This window comes from Indicator indicator, chromosome 12 (assembly GCF_027791375.1).
Source record: "Indicator indicator isolate 239-I01 chromosome 12, UM_Iind_1.1, whole genome shotgun sequence".
In the NCBI taxonomy this organism is placed as follows: domain Eukaryota; kingdom Metazoa; phylum Chordata; class Aves; order Piciformes; family Indicatoridae; genus Indicator; species Indicator indicator.
The window spans coordinates 20,671,919-20,690,513 of NC_072021.1; the positions used below are offsets into that span (position 1 = coordinate 20,671,919).

General features: G+C 37.8%; 1 protein-coding gene across 1 annotated transcript in view; it reads right to left on the reverse strand.

The window, feature by feature from the left end:
* Positions 1–18,595, reverse strand: part of TRAPPC9 (trafficking protein particle complex subunit 9) — a 418,319-nt gene that overhangs the window by 382,656 nt on the left and 17,068 nt on the right. Inside the window, exons 6-10 of the mRNA XM_054385350.1 lie at positions 18,158–18,283; positions 12,824–13,040; positions 10,774–10,917; positions 3,497–3,623; positions 1,392–1,537 (exon numbers count right to left, since the gene is read on the reverse strand). Coding sequence (XP_054241325.1) covers positions 1,392–1,537; positions 3,497–3,623; positions 10,774–10,917; positions 12,824–13,040; positions 18,158–18,283 — 760 coding nt within the window. The remainder of the gene's footprint in view (positions 1–1,391; positions 1,538–3,496; positions 3,624–10,773; positions 10,918–12,823; positions 13,041–18,157; positions 18,284–18,595) is intronic.

The following is an 18,595-nucleotide window of genomic DNA, read 5'->3' on the forward strand; positions in this document are numbered from 1 at the left end:
ATACACTACCAGTAACAAGAGAAATTCAGAATATGGGACAGGCTCTGGATAGGCTCCATGAAATCAGTCAACTGCCCAGCTTGCTTTAAAGTCAGAGGAAAGTAGTTATTTCCCACTGTTCTTTGTATCTTAGGATGGAGTAATCCTGTGCAATCCGCACCTCCCTCACATACATTCATACTTGAAAGGGGCAGGAAGCAGGGGACAGAAAGTGAAATTCTGAGGTAGAGGAGTACACATGCTTGTCCTACTCAACACTTCCTAACTTGTTCCTGAATTACTTATTTGAATTAGTTGGAGCCACTGCTGACAATGACCTACTACGTGTTTTGTATTTTATAGTTCAAAGCAACGACACAGAAAATCTTACCTACCTTAAATACATTTCAAAGCACTGTTGTTTTGGGTGGTGTTTTTGATGACTATACAGTACTAAAAGCAGTAATACAAGGAGCCAAATTAAAATAAACACCATGTGGCAAATTTGCGTATTTTGACAACCAGTTCTGTTCCATAATCACAGGAGTCCTTTATGTGCTGACACTAATGCTTATGTTAAAAATTATCACCCATGGAAAAAAGCAATAAAAAGGACTACCAATATTTGTAACTACACCCAGCCTTCAAACGAGCTTTTTAATCTATTTCCAATGCACAATTACTGCACTGAAGAGCTTGATAATGTATGAAATAATCTTCTAGCAGATAATTACTAGTATTCCAAACATTGTTCATAGGGCGTTTTCCATTTTTGTTGAACTATCTTGAAGAAAAACTGACTAACCAGACATTTAATCATTGTAAGCTAAATCATAATGGGGCATCAACTAGATGCATTTTTTTCTCCTGAGAGAAACTGAAAACAAATTTTAAAATCCCAAAGGTCTTAACAGTATCAACTAGAAATAAATGTAAAAAAAATTTCCATGGATGATGAACTACCACAGTTCAGCTTCCTTTGGATTTGCATCTTTTGTCCAAGTGTCCAAATGTCTTCATGCTCAGGATGATAACCCTACCAAAAAAGGGGAAACCCCAACAGTGTATTTGCCTCAGGGTACCACACATGATTAACTGGTTACTCTGAACAGCTGTCTGCTGCTGAACAGAATGTGTCAGAATTAAATTTTCGTTTATTTCTCCTTTGTTAGAGAAGGAAATAAAACTCATTTATATACTCTGAAAAAATCAGTTTTATCAGCTATGAGAATTTATTCCTCTCTTGAATTTGAAGCTGTCCCATGGAAAACAAAGCTTTGCTCCTTCAAAACTTTAGGCTAAAAAGCTAATTATTTCAGATATGAGATGGCAATGTGCAGGTTTGTTTTCTTTGATTAGGAAAAATTTTCTAATTTAACAAAACAACAGAAAACACTGCAAAATATTCTTACCAATTTTCTTACTTCGTTCTTCCCCACGACTGTGTGCAATAATTGGAGAATATATGAAGGGGCTTTTAGTTGACACATTCTGACCAAGCAAACTTTTCATTTTGTGAGGGCGGAGACTAGTCGGGAGGTTCAAGAGCTTCACAGATCTGTTAAGTAAAAATAACTTTATTTGCCTATTCTGTTTTATTTTATAATAGATGGTTAAAAATTAACTCATAGACACTAAATGGCACACTGTAAGCAGGTATCGATTAAAATACTTGAAATGGAAAACATGAAGTAAATACCTACAGTACAAGTAAACACCAGCCTAAGGGAACTGAAGGCAAAATTCAGAAAGTTCTCAGAAAACAAATACCAGATCAGTTATTTCAACTGCAGCTATTATTTTCCAAGTGAAAACTGAACACTAGATACACTACAAAGCAATCAAACATTCAACTTAAACCAAACTTTGTTCCAAACTAGAATGCAATATGTAAAACATGTAAATCAATGAAGTGCCAATAAAAATTAATTTTATTTTATAGAAAGAAGCGCTTTGGCTTACCATCATTTTTTAAAAAATATTGGTGGATAATAATTTTTATCTTCATGAACAATAAGTGTTCCTCAACCATCAACATTAAACACCTACAGCCTCACAGGTCAAATGTTGAATATTAATTCCTTTGTGTGAAAAGCTTCAGTAACATACATTTTATAGCCCCTGGCTCAGCCCAGTTGAATTCAAATGAATGATAATTAGGAATCACAAGATAATTTCATCAGCTACCCAAAAAGATCAAAATCTTGCACTTGGAAAAAGTTGTGTTAATTAAACACAACCTTGCTTAGAGGTGAAACAGAGCGAAGGAAAAAACATGACCTAGAAAATTTAAAGTAGTAAGAAAGGTATATAAGGAAAACTAACCAAGAAGTGGTAAAACCAGAAAAAAAATTCTCTTCCATAAGTTTGCTTGTAAGAAAAAATAGTTTTAACCAGGGAGGTAATGCACGACCTCTCCTTGGAAGTGTTCAATGCCAGGTTGGCTGGGGTCTTGAGTGACCTGGTCAGGTGGAGGGTGTCCCTGCCCATGGCAGGGAGTTGGAATTGGACGATCATTAAGGTCCCTTCCAACCCAGGCTATTCCACAACTCTATGCTTCTATAAGAGGAATAGCGCATAGACTAGGAAGACAGTAAGGTCTTCTATTTCCTTTATATTTAGATGCACCTAATATTTTGTTGGCTTATCAATACAAATCCATATGGCTTCTACAGAACTTTCAAAAGACAAGAAGGAGGAAGGCAGAGCAGAGAACAAACACTAATTCCTAGCTGTTAAGTAAAGCTGACACTGAGTTCCTCACCCCGTGGCAAAAGAGCAGCACCTACATTTAACATTCCAAGCACAGCCAGGCAAGCACAAGTTAATAGCATAAATGAAGCACCTGGATGGTGAGTGATTTCTTAAAGCTAGCCCAAGAAACAACAAGCAACTATAATGTCCTTTTCCCCTTCTCTCAGCATACAAAAGCAAGGCAAAGTTTGGTAAACTGTTGCCAAGGTCTGATTGCTTCATGATAGGCTTTAATCTCAACAAGGATGGAATTCATTGGATGGACCGCATGACAGGTCTTTGTGCACAGGCATGAAAAGCAGCATGGATTGAGATGAGGCCAGTGAAGATGCCAGCTCAAAAATGCAGCATCTGAAAAGGAACAGCTACAACAAACATCAGTATTCGCTGAATTCCAGGTTCCATGGATGGAGACAGCATCCAACTCATGGACTTTCAGTATGATCAGGTACCTAACTTAAATCTCAGCTGCAATGACGAAATATTTTTCTTCAATTGTATTACCAACTCTTGAATAACAGTTTAAAAAAAAAAAAAACCACCACCACCTCAATCCTTCTGAAACTAAAGACCACAGAAAGTATTTTCTACTCAAAGGCTCTATTTTTGCCTAAGAACTTCTCAAAACAATTTGACGATTTGACATTTTTCCATCTTATTGTGAACAACTTACGTAAAAACTGAGCAGACTGCACCCTTCCAGTATCCTTTAAAATTTGACAAGTACTGTGAAGAATTTAAAGACTGGATTTTGGAGTCTTACCTCACAATAGGCAATTTGGTGAACGGAACAGGAGGTAATTTCAAACCATCTGGAAGAGTGATGAATTCCATTGTACCAGGGCATTTTGCTGTGTAGCTTTCCAAGCTCTGCGTTACATCTTTCTTTTCTTGAAAATAAATGTGATTAAAATGAAATTTAAAAAATTACAAACTTGCATATAACGAGTTTAAGATGAAGTTACAACCTAAAGGTCTGCATTGTTTTTTGCATTTATATAAAACAACTCTAATGAAACGCCAACTGTTTTTTTGCATACAATGCTTACAGTTATGCTCCAGAAGCCTTAACAGATGTATCAAATGTAACTCAATGATCTTAATAAGCAAGATAGTTTCCAGGACTTCTCAGAATTTTTCAAGTGCCAGCCTATGCTTTTTGGTAATTTTTTCTACTATCAAAATTAAAATTTCTACCATATTGCTAGTAAATCTACATATCTAACACAGTTAGACTTTAGCATATACAGGTTATTAATAATAGCACTATTATGTGAACAAGCCCTGTTCTGAAACAATACCGAAGACGAAGATAAATTGCTAGATGTTACCTCATGTTAAAAGTACCTAATTCTTGAAGTAATTGCACTATATTATGCTACTACACCATAAAAACTGTTAAGGATTTTTTTCTTTGGTTCTAATTAAAAATAAAAGAACATTCAAACAAGCATACAAGCCAAAAAGAACATCCTGGGGCCTGAAATGCACACATCAACCCACTCAGTTTGTAAGCTTCTAAGGCTTTAAGTACATGGCTCTTTCAAAGCAAATAAACACTGACTGTAATTGCTTTCATTATGAAATTAATGCTACACAACTAACAAATCACCCTCCTTGTGTCTGTGTTTCACTGAACTCCCACAAAGAAATGTTCCCAAAAGTACATTGTTAGATGTACAAGACTGAGTATTGTTGTAACAAGTTCAGGCTATTTGCCGTGTTCTGTAAGCAAGGGTACAGTGTAAGTAGAATCCACTGAGATGGAAAGCATCACAGCTACCAAGAATGAAGACAACACTACAGCATGCACTTGACAATGAAATGACAGACCTTCAGTTTCAATTTTTGTATTCAAAGAAAGCATGCTGCTACTTGCAAAATAAATTTGTTTTTTGAATTTTAGAGTCCCATTTTTATTTCACAGTAGAAGCTCAGCATGCTTTCTGCAAAGACAAGGCTAAAATAAGATGTTTTTCTAAACTGGTGTTGTACAGAACGCAGTTTAAGACATTCATTCCTCTTTACTTAACACTGCATCTCAGCTGAGATGATAGTGGTATTTACATCAATAGGACATATGAAGAAGCATTCACGATGCAAAAGAGCAAGAGATCTATGATCTTGCACAATAAAGTCGTAGAATCACAGAATTGTTAGGGTTGGAAGGGACCTCAGGGATCATCTAGTTCCAACTCCCCTGTCATGGGCAGGGACACCTCATACTAGATCAGGTTGCTCAGAGCCACATCCAGCCTGGCCTTAAAAACCTCCAGGGACAAGGTTTCTACCACCTCCCTTGGGCAACTCCTGTCACTTCTAAAAACAAATGTTGGAGCCTTTCACCCTTGACTTGACCTGTCAAGGTCAAGCACCTCTGCTGCCCGATCACTGCAGTATGAATGAACAATAACAAACTTCTCTACTTACTCAAATTTGCAAAGCCTAATAGTTGCCAAAAACCTCCTACATACTGCTGCTTTCAAACAGCTCTGAACTCTCCTAGCATCTGCCTGGCTGTCATCGTATTTTGACACAATGAGAAACTGCACAAACCTCCTGGGACAATCTATTCAACTACTACTAAGTCTCCTGACCTACAGTTTAGAAGACTGACTGTGACTGTAATGGTTATCACCAGTACTTATTTTTTTTCTTTGCAAAGGAAATAGAAAACACCTACTCTTTACCCACCTAATGCCTTCATACTTGTCTATGTCAGCAGGAAAGGAACTGCCTCTCAATCCTTTGATCTGTGAATTCACCCTATTAGCTTTAAAATCCTGCACTGCAGCTAGAAACACTACTAGTTCCTCCTGTGTAGCAATTACACAGATGCATTTAGTGAGAGATTTTCCTATCTGAAATAACTAACTTTAAAAAAAATATATATTTTATTTTATTTTTAGTTTCTTTCCAGACACTTTGAAAGCTCAGGGATCATAGAATGGCTGCAGCCAAATAAAACTGAACACCACCACAGTCAGTATTGCTGCTGGGGCACAGAATTCTCCCTTTTTTCAGTCCACCAATATTCTTGCTCACTTTTTGCTTAATTACTTCACACAGAACCATGAACATTGGTTTTGTCCCAAAGCTGCTTCAAACCTTCCTCTGAAGAGAAGGTTTCCAACACAGGATCTCTTATTTAATACTATCAAGAAATAATATCACATTCAAGTCTACTCTACAAACTCTTCTAAATAACCCTAGATCACAAAAAAATTGTGATATTGCCATTTTTGCCAGCTTCCTAACAGCTTACAACTGTTTTGAAAAGCAAAAGCCACAAGACTAATAATCTCTTTCCTCAAGACCATAATCTCATTCACATAGTTTCCCTCAATCTCTTCTAATCATCAATTAACGTATCAAAATTATTTGGTTTTGTTTTGCTTGTTTGTTTTTAACTTCAGGAACACTACATTAACATCACTCCTCGGAAGGAAATCAAGCTTTCAAGTTGTTCTAACTTCTTCTCATTAGATCACAATTGCCTATATGCATTATTTATTGCAGTATCCTATGATTTACCCAGCATCGATACCAAATTCACAAAAATCCAGGAGGAATTTCTTCTGATTAGCTTCTTAACTTTTACGTACCTCCTCCTCTTAAAATTTAACACTACTGTCATCCATATTTATTTATCCAACATTTTATTTCTCCTACTCATAATCTTGTTTCCTAAGACCTAATTTTGAAGAACAAGGAGAAAAAAGAACACTATGGGAATAGGCAGGAGGAGCAGCAAACAGAGGAGAGTAATGGTGAGCAAATAGCTCAAATTAAAATGAGCTGCAGCTCTCAAGAACTCTTTGCTGCAACAGCCTGAACAAGTAAAAAATGAGAAAGTAAGGCATAAATGAGATAACAGGATACGGCCAGGTGAACACAGAGTAACAAGGTACTCCTGCAGCCCCTCAAAACAAGAGGTACTTTTAATTTGTTCTATACTCCAGCCCAGCAGCAGGTATTTATAGGTTTATAGGTTATTCTGTGTGGTGAACTATAACTCACCAAGAACCCATACAACTTCATCTCATTTTCCAAGGTGTTTGGGCAGAAATTCAACACAGTGTTTTAAGGAAAGATCCTCAGAAACTGGTTTGGTCTTTACTGCTGCAAATAGAGCCTTGGCAGAAGAGTTACACTTAAGGGCACTTACACATTCATTTTTGGTCTAGCTGTCTGTTTTTATGAGCCCAGTTTAATATTCTCTCTCATTTCCTATATTTCTACATAGCAATTTGAAATTTAAATCTCACGAAGTGAATGCATATGCAATCTGTTCTATAAATAAGAATGTAAAATACTGCATCGTTTCCTCTTCCAAGCTGTGAGATAGAAAAGCATATTTTAAGACTTGTCAGACGCCACATCTGACATCATCAAATGTGGTCCAGGCTTAACCATAATTTCTGAAGATAACCAAGGTTTGGGGATTTTTTTTCTTACATCAAGCTCATCACTTCTTTGCAAAAGACACAGACCTCACGCCAGCAACTGACACATCAGCTATCACCTCAGCACAGCAGTCTTGAAAGGAAGAGGTTCTGAAAGTGATTTCAGATTGTAAGTATGCAGTCCCCAGTCCTCCACTACCAACAACTCTAGGCTGCCAAGGCACCAAAGCAGTCTGCCCAGCCAGCACTGACAAGTCTGTCACAGGACATTTAGACTGCTAGGGATACTTCTGAAAAGTCAAACATTGAAAGGAACAAACCCCTTTTTCCAAGTTAAAACTATGTTTTTATCATACCGCTGTCCACGTTGCTGTCTGAGATAAACCATAAAGACAACTACTGACCAAGTACTGATCCCAGCCTCTCCATGGCATTTCCTGTGCAATGCCTATATGGAAATACATCAAGTAGGAAAATCAAAATCCACACACAGAAATCCCTTCTAATGGAGACTGAGGAACTCTGTTTATATGGTTGCTTCTGAAGATAAAATATCCAGCTATGGCAAGGAAACCCTCTGAGTCTTACATCTATCCTCTGGTTGAAGAAAAAGTGTCATAACAAGTGAAGTTTTCTACTACAGACTTCACACATCTTTCAGCAGAATCAATGACCACACTAAGGATAATGAGTTTCCACTCTGCAAAGGGCATGCCTCTGTCACAGGGATATTTGTAATGAAGCTCAGACTATCATTTTTAGTTTGTTGGGGTTAATATAAATTTCTTCACAGCATCAATAGAAATACAAACAAGCTGAAATTGTTCAAAATCTTCTACTCGGTGAGCAAAGAAGCCTGATAACCAGATAGCAAAGCTGGAACAAGTGCATCTTATTTGCCAAGCTACCAGATATTCTGTGGTCATGGCTGTGAAACTTAGCCTACTTAGTTTTGGTCACTGCTGCTGCTGAACAGACTAAAGGGCAATAACAACCACAGGACAGAAAGATCTTAATGACAGGGGCATACTGAGCAGCACAGAATGGTAGGGATTGGAAAAGACCTCTAGAGATCACCAAGTCCAACCTCCCTGCCAAAGCAGGATCCCCTAGGGCAGATCACACCAGAAAGCATCCAGATGTGTCTTGAAACTCTCCAGAGAAGGAGACTCCACAATCTCTCTGGGCAGCCTATTCCAGTGCTCAACCACCCTCACTGTAAAGAAGTGTCTTCTCCTGTTGAGGTGGAACCTCCTGCATTCTAGCTTCTACCTCTTTTTCTTTGTTCTACTGTTGTGCACCACCGAAAAGAGCCTGGCACCTTAATCTTGACACCCACCCTCAGATATTTATAGCACTGATAGGATTCCCCCTCAGCCTTCTCTTCTCAAGACTAAACAGCCCCAGTTCTCTCAGCCTTTCTTCACAGAAGAAATACTCAAGTCCCCCAATCATCCTCATGGTTCCCTACTGAACTCTCTCCAGCACTGAAAAGTAAAGTACTGTGCTTCCCAAATAACGAAAAAGACTAACTTCCAGGATTTTAGCAAGCTGAACACAAACACACACACACACACCCCCCCAAAAAAAAAAGGGAAAGAAGGCATTCCATTTCATCCTATATCATGAATAGTGAGAAAAGGTAACCTCAGTGCACTGAGATTCTTTCCACCAAAAGAACTACAAATTTAAAGTCATTTTCTCCGCAAAATGGCCACTTGCACAACATCATACAATAGCAACTTCAGAATTAACATAAAGAACTTAAAAATCAGAAATACATTTCCGGCACTGCAAGCCACACTCTATCTAGTTTGGAACACCACTAACCATCTCTGAGCAACATGCTAGCAATAAAAGACTTCAAGCACAACAATATGTTCTATTTTGGGTGTCTTCAGGAGAAAGAAAAATAAAGATTCAGTTACTTTTTAAACACATTGCAGAAGATTTAGATTGAGTTTTCAAAGATCAAAGTTACCATAGGTCTTACGAAACTGGAAGTTTTACTTGAACATACAATGTCTGAAGACAAGAAACACAGAAGATGCTCCTCTTTAACATTCCAAACCTTTTTAGGATTAGGGAATAGCACTATCACATGTAGATGTGCACAGCAGAAGAGCTTAAAAACTTGTCTTCAGCCAACTTCCCATACATAAATCAACAAATACTTAAAGTCTTGAAAATCCAAGAACCTTTTGACTGCAAGATCTACAAACAGAAAGATAATTAATTCCAGTTTATCAGTTCCTTTCAGCTCCTTTCCTTCTTTCACTACTGATTTGAGCCACTGGCAGGCAAAGTCCTAATGCTCACCATCAAAGTTACCCAAAAGTGGCATCTGGTCATAACTAAAGGACAAAAGAAAACCTACACCATTTTATGCCCATCTTTTTCATCATAAATAAGGGAACAATGTAATTAAAAAAAAAAAAACAAAACCCCAACATTTTTTGCTTAGCTTACTGTGAATCAAAAACATTTTGAAAACCTGAGTGATGAACAAACCTGTTTCAAATATTTTTCTTGAGAAACATAATACAAACAGTTGTCAATTCTGCATTTCCAAGAGATTTCACAAATGCTGCATGGTCCTCCTCTACAAAAGGGTCCTCACACACATACCATCCACAGACACATTCAATACCATTGTCATCCACTCGTAAATTTAATAAATCCCACTGAAATTTATTACTGAACTTAAAAGATTTTTTTTTTAAAGAAGCCACAGAAGCTTATGGAAGCAAACCTACTGTCCTAGCCTACTGCTCAATTCAATTCCATCACATTCAGCTTCTAAAAGTTCATTGTCTCAAATACTGCTCCCTTAAGATGAATTCTGTATCTGCACTATGAATGTTTCATCAGGAAACATATTTCATTAAAAGTCTCATGGTAGATTCAGCCTGAACTACTGTACACTCTTCTCTTCTGAATTTACTTTTCATCCTCAACTTCTCTCAGTCTCTTCATTAATAACATTTAACAGCTGCTAGTGTTTTTAAGTAATACTTCTTTTCTTAATCCACACACAAATTGAGTCCTATGATGATATTCTTAATATCTGCAGAAGAAAGAGCATTAGAATGGAGACATTCAATCTACAGATGGAAAACATTAAAGTTTAAAAGGGGGGACTTTATAGCTGCCTCCTAATACCTGAAGGGAACCTACAGGAAGGCTGGAGAAGCACTTTGCATAAGAGTGTCTAGCAATACAACACAAGGGGAATGGTCTTAAGCTGAGGGAAGAGTAGGTTTATGCTAGATCTTAGGAAGAAGTAGAGGTGGCAAGACTTGGGAATAGGTTGCCTAGAGAGGTTGTGGAGGCTTGCCTCCCTGGACGTGTGCAGGGCCAAGTTGGATGAGGCCTTGAGCAACCTTGAGAGGCATCCCTGCCAGTCTACGCCATTCCATGATTCTAGATGCTACTCAGGAAGGTCAGAACACTAACATTTAAAACTAGTAATACTGTATTGATAACCATCAACAAGTAATTTCATGTATACACAGAATCCCTTCATTTCTGTGCCCTCCGTTACTCCTCAAATTAATTGTATTTCCAGTAAAATCACATTATTTGATTGTAGGACAGAAGAAAGTGCAAGTACCTCCTCTTTTAAAAATCATACCTTGATCAGACAGAAAATCCAGCATGGTCTGGAGAAGGAAAGACAGATGCCTGACACACAGAGCAGGGTTGCCCATTCTTCTGGAAGCATACACAAGCTCATGAAGCAAGCGCATCTGTACTGCAGCCCATCCTCTGTGAGTTCCTATAAAGAAAGCAGTCACTTCATACTTTTCTAAAACTAGAAGTTGTCAGCACAATCCAAATTGATTTTGGTTTTCTTTAATTAAGCAATTACTTAATGGCAGGTGGAATCAGATTCAGAAGCCTGATTCTAGAACTGGCTTCAGGAACTCATGGGTTGAGATCAAAGGCAGGACAGAGAGACTCCTCCTTAGATGCCAGCCATTGAAGAAGGGAGTTTGATCTTCATGATCTCTCAGCTTGATCCCCAATATTTGGAATGGAATATCTCACTGGTGAGTTTAGGGTTACATGAATTATCCACTCCTCCCCACAGGTGCAGTCTTTTACTCTGCACCCCAAACATGGTACAGAAGATTTATCAATGACCTTGGTCTGCACACCAGCCCTTGGCAACAACTCTAAACATCAGTGTTATCGCTGAAGATGCAGATGCTGTCTGTGAAAACACACCATTAACATCATGAAGTGCAGCTACTTAGGAGAGACTGAGCTGAGAAGGCAAATCACTGAACAGACTACACATTCTGTGTAGTCCACAGGCCATTTTCTGCCTCCTCTCACATATAATTTTCTTCGGTGACACCAATTATAAAAAACCAAAACAAACAGACAAAACAAATCCCTATCATAAACAAAAATACGTCCACACAGAGTGGGTTGTCTTATGACTCTTCTGTCAACAGAACTAAGAGAGCTTAGAAAGTATTACCTAGTGTCCAGTCAGTCAGTCCGACTGAACTGACTGTCACTTCAACAGTTAAATGACCTGGCACGTACAGAAACAACTGAACTTAAAACTGAACCTACAAGACAGCACTGAACTGGAATCCCAACAATATTCAATGTACCATCACAAAAAAGAAGAACACTGCAGCTGCTGTTCATTCATTTTCAAAGCAGTTCACATTATCTGAAGTGGTGACTCCACCTCCTTTCCATCAATATATGCTCAGCACATGGCTTGTTGCTTCTCTCCTGCAGTTACAAGTTAATGAATGTCCCCAGGAAGGCCACTATACAAAAGAATGCAAGTTTTGGGGCAGCATAGAATGGTTTACTCAAAACAAGTTCCCAAGCAAGATATTAGCTATCTCTTCCTTCAGAAGAAAACTGTAGAGTATAATAAAATCATAACAGCTTTTAAAAGTATTACTTATATATAGCTTTAGATAACATTGGTAAAATTGCTGAAGTACAGCTTACCTAAAGAAGGGCAGAAAGTAACTTGCAGAAAGTGAGCACAGTACTTAACAGCTACAAGAACCAGTATGTGTTTTGATTGCCTACCATTCCTTGGGTTTTTAACAAATGCAATGAAATAACAATTCAAATTATTTGTAGCATCTAAGAACTGTTGAAATATCTTAATCAGAGACAAGTTTTACAGATAACATCACTCTGATCTCATCTGTTGAAAAATGTGACATATCTGATCCTACAGACACAGATATATTATATGCATGTATGTGTGTCTATATACAAAAACATATACAAAACAATGATTAAAAAAATCATTCTTTTGTTTATGATCAAAAATGTCAAAAGAAACACGATTTCTGATGCAGAGGTTGAAGGTACTTAAATTGAAAATACTCAAAATATGACCCTTTTTGGACTGAGAAGTGCATGATCAAAAACAAAAACATTTTGGAAACGAAGTAGAAATTAAGCTCTCAAATAAAAAGCAACTGTCTACTGCAAACAGAGAAACACAGAAATACATTCAGCAGTGGCTCACAGAAGTTTAAAACTATTGAAAGACACCCTAAGAAGAAGTGAAAGTACAGTGTTAAAAAACTACTCTATTTGCCACAATTAGTTTCAGACAGCTAAATTACTTTGGTTTGATTTGAGTTATACAAAGCCACTTGATGCTAGTCCATACTTTCCTGGAGACACTTTACCTTTGCTGAAATCCTTGGGATCCAAGGATAAGCTATAGCCAGGGAGAGTTTCCAACAGCAGTTTGTAGCAGGCCCTCCATCCAGGTTCTGGGATGCTGGGTGCAGCACACTGCATCGCTGCTATACGCTTGAAAAAAGCAGACTTGCGGTGAAAACCAATACGTTCATAGAGCTCCGAGAGAATGCTGTAACGCTGGATCTTTTCCTCTTCTGAAAGCTGAAATTGGAAGGGAAAGGAGAAAAGGATTGCTTTTTATCAAAATTTTAGAGTGTGTATCTGAGGCTTAAAAAAAAAAAAACCTAAGAGGAGGAAAAAATCTGTAGTAGACGTATCTCCAACACTACAGAAGGCCAGTGAGTTTGCATATAGCCAGTCATGACAGCTTCTGCCAAGAAAACTAAGCTTGCTTCAAGTTCAACAGCTAACAAAAGCAGCAAAGATAGAGGGGTTTTAGCAGCTTCGTCAGTGCACTAGAAAGCAAATAGTCAAAATAGTCAGTAACAGCTAAACAGCTCCACATTTTATGGAAGACATTTAACATGTTCAAGTGCAGAATAAGAATGCAAAAATATACCACTTCCAAAATCTAGATTTGCTGAATTAAACATTTTCATCCATTTAAGATTAAATCTAACAATTGACCTTGAAATCTCAGCCTACAGAAACAAAGAAACTACTGTCTCAATTTTCATATGTCTCTGATCTTGTAAACCACAAAATTTTCATTCCATGACAATATACATATGGAGGCTGCCAACTAGTGAGAAAGAATGTAGTGAAAGATTAAGCCCTGTTACACTTAAAGCTGAAATGAACTTGATAAATAACTACCAACATATGCTTCTTTTGCTTATCAATACATTGGCATAAGATCCAAGTAATGCTTTCCCCTCTGCTTTGCATGACAATCTTGTTTTGAAGCCAGACAGTAAGAAACTACTGCAGAAACTCTGTCAGCTACCACTACTTCAAGTCTACATCCCAGTAACAAGCAATATTGAGCTCTAAAAGTGGACCAATGCTGACACCTAGTGTGCAACATCTGCCATGCACAGCCACAAGCAACAGAAAGTGCTTTGTTACTCTGAAGCTGCTAACACATTTTGCAGAGACAGTTAAATTTACAAACTTCATACCAAAATAGCACAAAAGCCTGAAGGCATCAATCAGTGAATTCTGTGTGTTTAACTCCAGATACATAAAGTCTTGGAAAGTCAAAAGAACGCTGGTTAACTATTACAGAAATAATTAGGCCTTCAAACATCTTCTTGTCATTTCAATTCTAATACAATTACAAAATAGTATTCAAAACGTTTTCAAAAGCCACTTCAATTTTGGATATAAGGACATGAGAGATTTCAAAGAAGCCTAAAGTTTTCAGTAGACATTGTGACCTTATCTGATAGTTCAAATGTTACTGCTTCAGGATATGAAGAGACACAAATAGGTAGACTAGCAAATCATTTTGGAAAAGTTTCAGACAATTTTTGGAAGCTGCAATTGCTATTTATCCCAGAACTGACAACACCAGGAAATGAGGAAATGGCCAACGCAAAAATACTGCCCATTCATATAAAAGACAAATCCTTGTAAAAGGAGTTGCAGAAGGCAATTGCACCAAGCTGAAAACTTGCATCAATCAATGCAGCTGGAAAGAACACAAGGCACAAATAGAAAATACAGAACAATTTGAAACTAGTTTATCCGAATCTCCAAAAGCTATCATTCAGAAAGAATGTGAGGGATAGAATTTTAAGATTACCTACTCAAGCAGAAAAAAAAGCTTCCAACCTTTTTTTTTTCCATTTATGTAATTTTTTAAAGTTAATACAATTAAAAAAGAAAAAACACACAAAAAAACCCACTTTAATGAGCAGAGTTGAAAAGGGCATGAGCATAGCATCACATACCAAAGTTAGAAAAGCTTGGAAAAAAAACCAACCAAACAAACCCAAAGCTATTCCTCAAATGTGTAACACTGTCAATGTTCACACACCTATGGAAAGTAAATTTTTAAGACAACAGAGTTATGCTATTTAGGGAATTATGAGAACTCAGTAATAAACAGAACATCACAGACACAGCAGATTCTCAGAAAGTTTTTTTTTCCTCATATCAAACTAAGTTTCTAACACTGCTACCTGACTTCTTGTTTAATGATTGTCCACAAAGTTATCAAGTATTTAATGGAGTTGCAGGAAAATTTTTTCATCATCACAAAGACAACAAATTGTGTTTTCCCTCACCACAAATAGTTGCACTACCACCCAGGGAGAAAACAAAACAAACAAACAGGAAAAAGAAAAAACAACAAACCAACCACACACACAAGAACAAAACCCCACACAGACACTCAAATACTCCAAGCAATTAATTGTGGGAAGGCTTTAGCAGATGTTCTGCAGGCCATTAGAGTAGCATTCACAAACATCTTCTCTGACCTTATAAATTTATCAAAGCTTAAGCCTATAAAGTGGCTGCAAAATAGCTAACACCTGAAGCACAGCATCTCTTCCATCTGGTTAATTTTCATTTAACTATTGTAACAAACCAAGTTAGCAATTCTACCTGCAAAGATTGTAGTTCACTATCCAAGCAACTGAGACAGTTTTTTCATAGGCTTGATTTAAGACAGGCTTCCAAGAGGGTAGGGTTTTTTAAATTATTCCTTACTACATTAAAATTCTATCATCTCATTTTGTAATTAATGTTGCAATTTACTCCTCATATCTGGATACAAAGATAAGTCTTATTGCCCTGCAGCTCTCTATAATCAGAAAACACCAATTACATAATGTTACTAGACTGGGTAGGAGATTGAATATCTTGGAAGACACCAGTTTTCCTGTTTATCACAGGCATACACTCTATTCTGTGATGTGCTTTTTCTGCTGCTGAATATTAGTTGTGCTGATGTTCTATCTGTAGAAAAATATGCTGTCTTACAGTTTGTTTCCCTAACTTATCACAGGATGACTTCTTCTTTGAATTAGTCCAATTTATAAAGGTAACTAGTATCTGCTTCCATATTATATATAGGAAATACTGAAGAGCTGTAAATGTAATTCCCAGCCATACTCCTTTTTATGGAAAATACATTCCCCAGCACTATATTTCTCATAGCACTTTCTAGAAATACCTTCACCCAAGAAAAGGACAAAATAGTAGACACATGCAGTTATGAGCTAGATGAATGTCATCCCTGACTTCAAATCAATAAAGGTCATGAACGGTTCACAGCTCAGCAGTGATCCTCAGTGCCCAAATTATCAATACTGTCAAGGTGTCAGCCTGTGCTTTTTTTAAGCAACTATATACTGAACATCTACAGTGGCATAAGAGCAAATGATCCAAGCCAAACTATTAGTATGATTCCTTTAAAAAAACCTTAAAAACTAAAAATCAGTGAATCACTAGAGAATCACCAGTATCACTAGAGAATAAAAATGATCATGCTCCTTAGTATCCAATTGAACAATTTTTTTTCCTGTGACACATCTACTGAATACCATCACTACCTAGTCTGATCTTCCATGTTACATGAATGGTAAGAGTTACACTCAGTGTGGCAGTTCAGGCTGGGTGCCTCCTGTTACTGCCACCTAAGCTACACCTCTGGTGTCCCGAGTGTCCGCCCAATGAAGTGGACACAGGAAACGGCATATTTCTACCCAGAAATCCTGCCCCCTATAAATCCATCTGCAAAGTCATTCTCTTCCTCTTCCTTCCCCCTCTGCTCCTGTGGGAGATTCTTCCCTATCGGGTAACGGTGGAGAAGTATCTCAAGGCCTCTTAGGCCTGTCTAGACCTAATGCCAGGAGGAGAAAGGAGGAGGGAGGGGGGGTAGTCTCAGACTTGGCCAGCCTGAGACTAGCCTAGAACTGGGAGGGTGAAGAGCGAGCCCTGGGGATTTTGGGTGGACCCTCAGGTGGGGACAAGGGAAAAGTTGGGAAGCCTTTGGGTGTTATGTAAGGGGCTCTGTACGCTTTGGGTTGTTCTTGTCACTATGCTTTGTAGTTTTGTAGTTTCACCAATTGCTTTTCCATTTAAACTTTCCATCGCTCTCCAACCTGTTTGTGTGAGTGTCATTCTTTTGTCCCTCTCGGGGCAAGAGAGGATCTGTCTGGCCTCAAACCAGTACACTCAGTAATACAGAATCATCATAGAGCTGGAAGGGATCTCAAAAGATCCTCTGGTGCAACCGTTAATGGCAAAGGGAGTCTAGATGAGATCACCTACCACTCTGTCCAGTAGCAGGCAATTCTCACCATGACAGTGATTGCTTCCATTGGAAAAACATCACAACAACACTGGAGGTTGCAGGCCACGAGAATAACAGTGCTAGAACAAGGTGGGAAAAACACTGCCACAGCAGCTTACATGAAAGGCTACAGAGCTGCCAGCATGAGACAGACACAGAATTAAATAAAAAGCCCTTAGCACTGCAAGCATTACAGCATTTACAAGTATTCTACAACAAATACCATTATATTTTATCTCTTATCAATTGATTTCCCATTTATGTTGGGTTACAAAATTGACTTCACAGAAAGGATTTTCCACAAATGCAAGTATTCTACCTCCCTCAGAAATGTACTGTCCCCATCCAGGCTTAATAAGCTCAGTAGTGTGGACTTTAACTGCTAGTCTTACCAAGATGTAACAAACAAACAAACAAAAAGATAAATTGTAAGAAATCTAACAGCTTTTTATTAATTCTTTCAACCACAGCAGTATCTCTAGCACCAGTGACACCAACCTTGAGACACTGATGAAGTGTTAAGTCCTGTTCTGTGGTGGTACTTGAGTGTTTTTCTCACAGTTCCAAACACTCGTTTTCTCCTCCAAATTTGTTTTTGATTTGGCCTTACCAGGACTACAGACTACACAATCAAAATTCAAGTGATCACGTTGGTCAAATAAAACTCACTTTGCAAGAGGCCATTCCTGGCTTGCCCACAGTTTCATTGAAGGATACACAATAAAGGAAATAAAAAAAAAAAAAACAACAAAATGAAACAAATCCATTGCAGATCTGTCACAAGCTCTTTTTCCCTAGTACAACATCACAAAAGAACAATAATGTGATTTTTTTTTTCTTCACAAGGGAGAGCAGCAATAGAGTCTTTAATCTCAAGCTAAATCCTCAAGTTTTCAGATGAGCTCTGAATACCTTTTAAACAAGGTTTATAGATGTGAAAACCCTAGATGTGAAAGCCCTAATGAGAAGGAAGGTAGTGTTAACAAAAAAATCTCCTGGATCTACACAACTTGCAATTTCAATATGATCTCTCTAACAAGAAGAGAAAAATAACTGGACTTTCTGCACAGACCTGACGAAGGTTGATATAAACAGCATTTTGAAGGAACTCTGAGGCTTCCATGCTCCTTTTCTGGATTGCAAGGACTCTCACTGCCTTCACACAGGCTTCCAGCTCAATCACACCAGCATTCTTGTACTTGAAGAGGGAAAAAATTAAAATAATATATAAGTATTGCACCTGTTGGATTAGATCAATTTCTGCTCAACACATAAATCAGCACTCACATCTTCCAAACCTAGCAGTTCCTTGATGCTAGTGACTATACTGTTAAATTATCAACATATGCCCAAGTGAAAATCAAGGTGTCCTCTAAAAAAAAACTTTTCAGCCTCTTCACTCACTTTCCTTATTAGCATAAATATCCTGCCCTAAGTCCAAAGTCCACTCATTTATACTTTACTCATTCTAGATGAGCAGCTTACCCTTCAGGTAACATAAAACTGACTG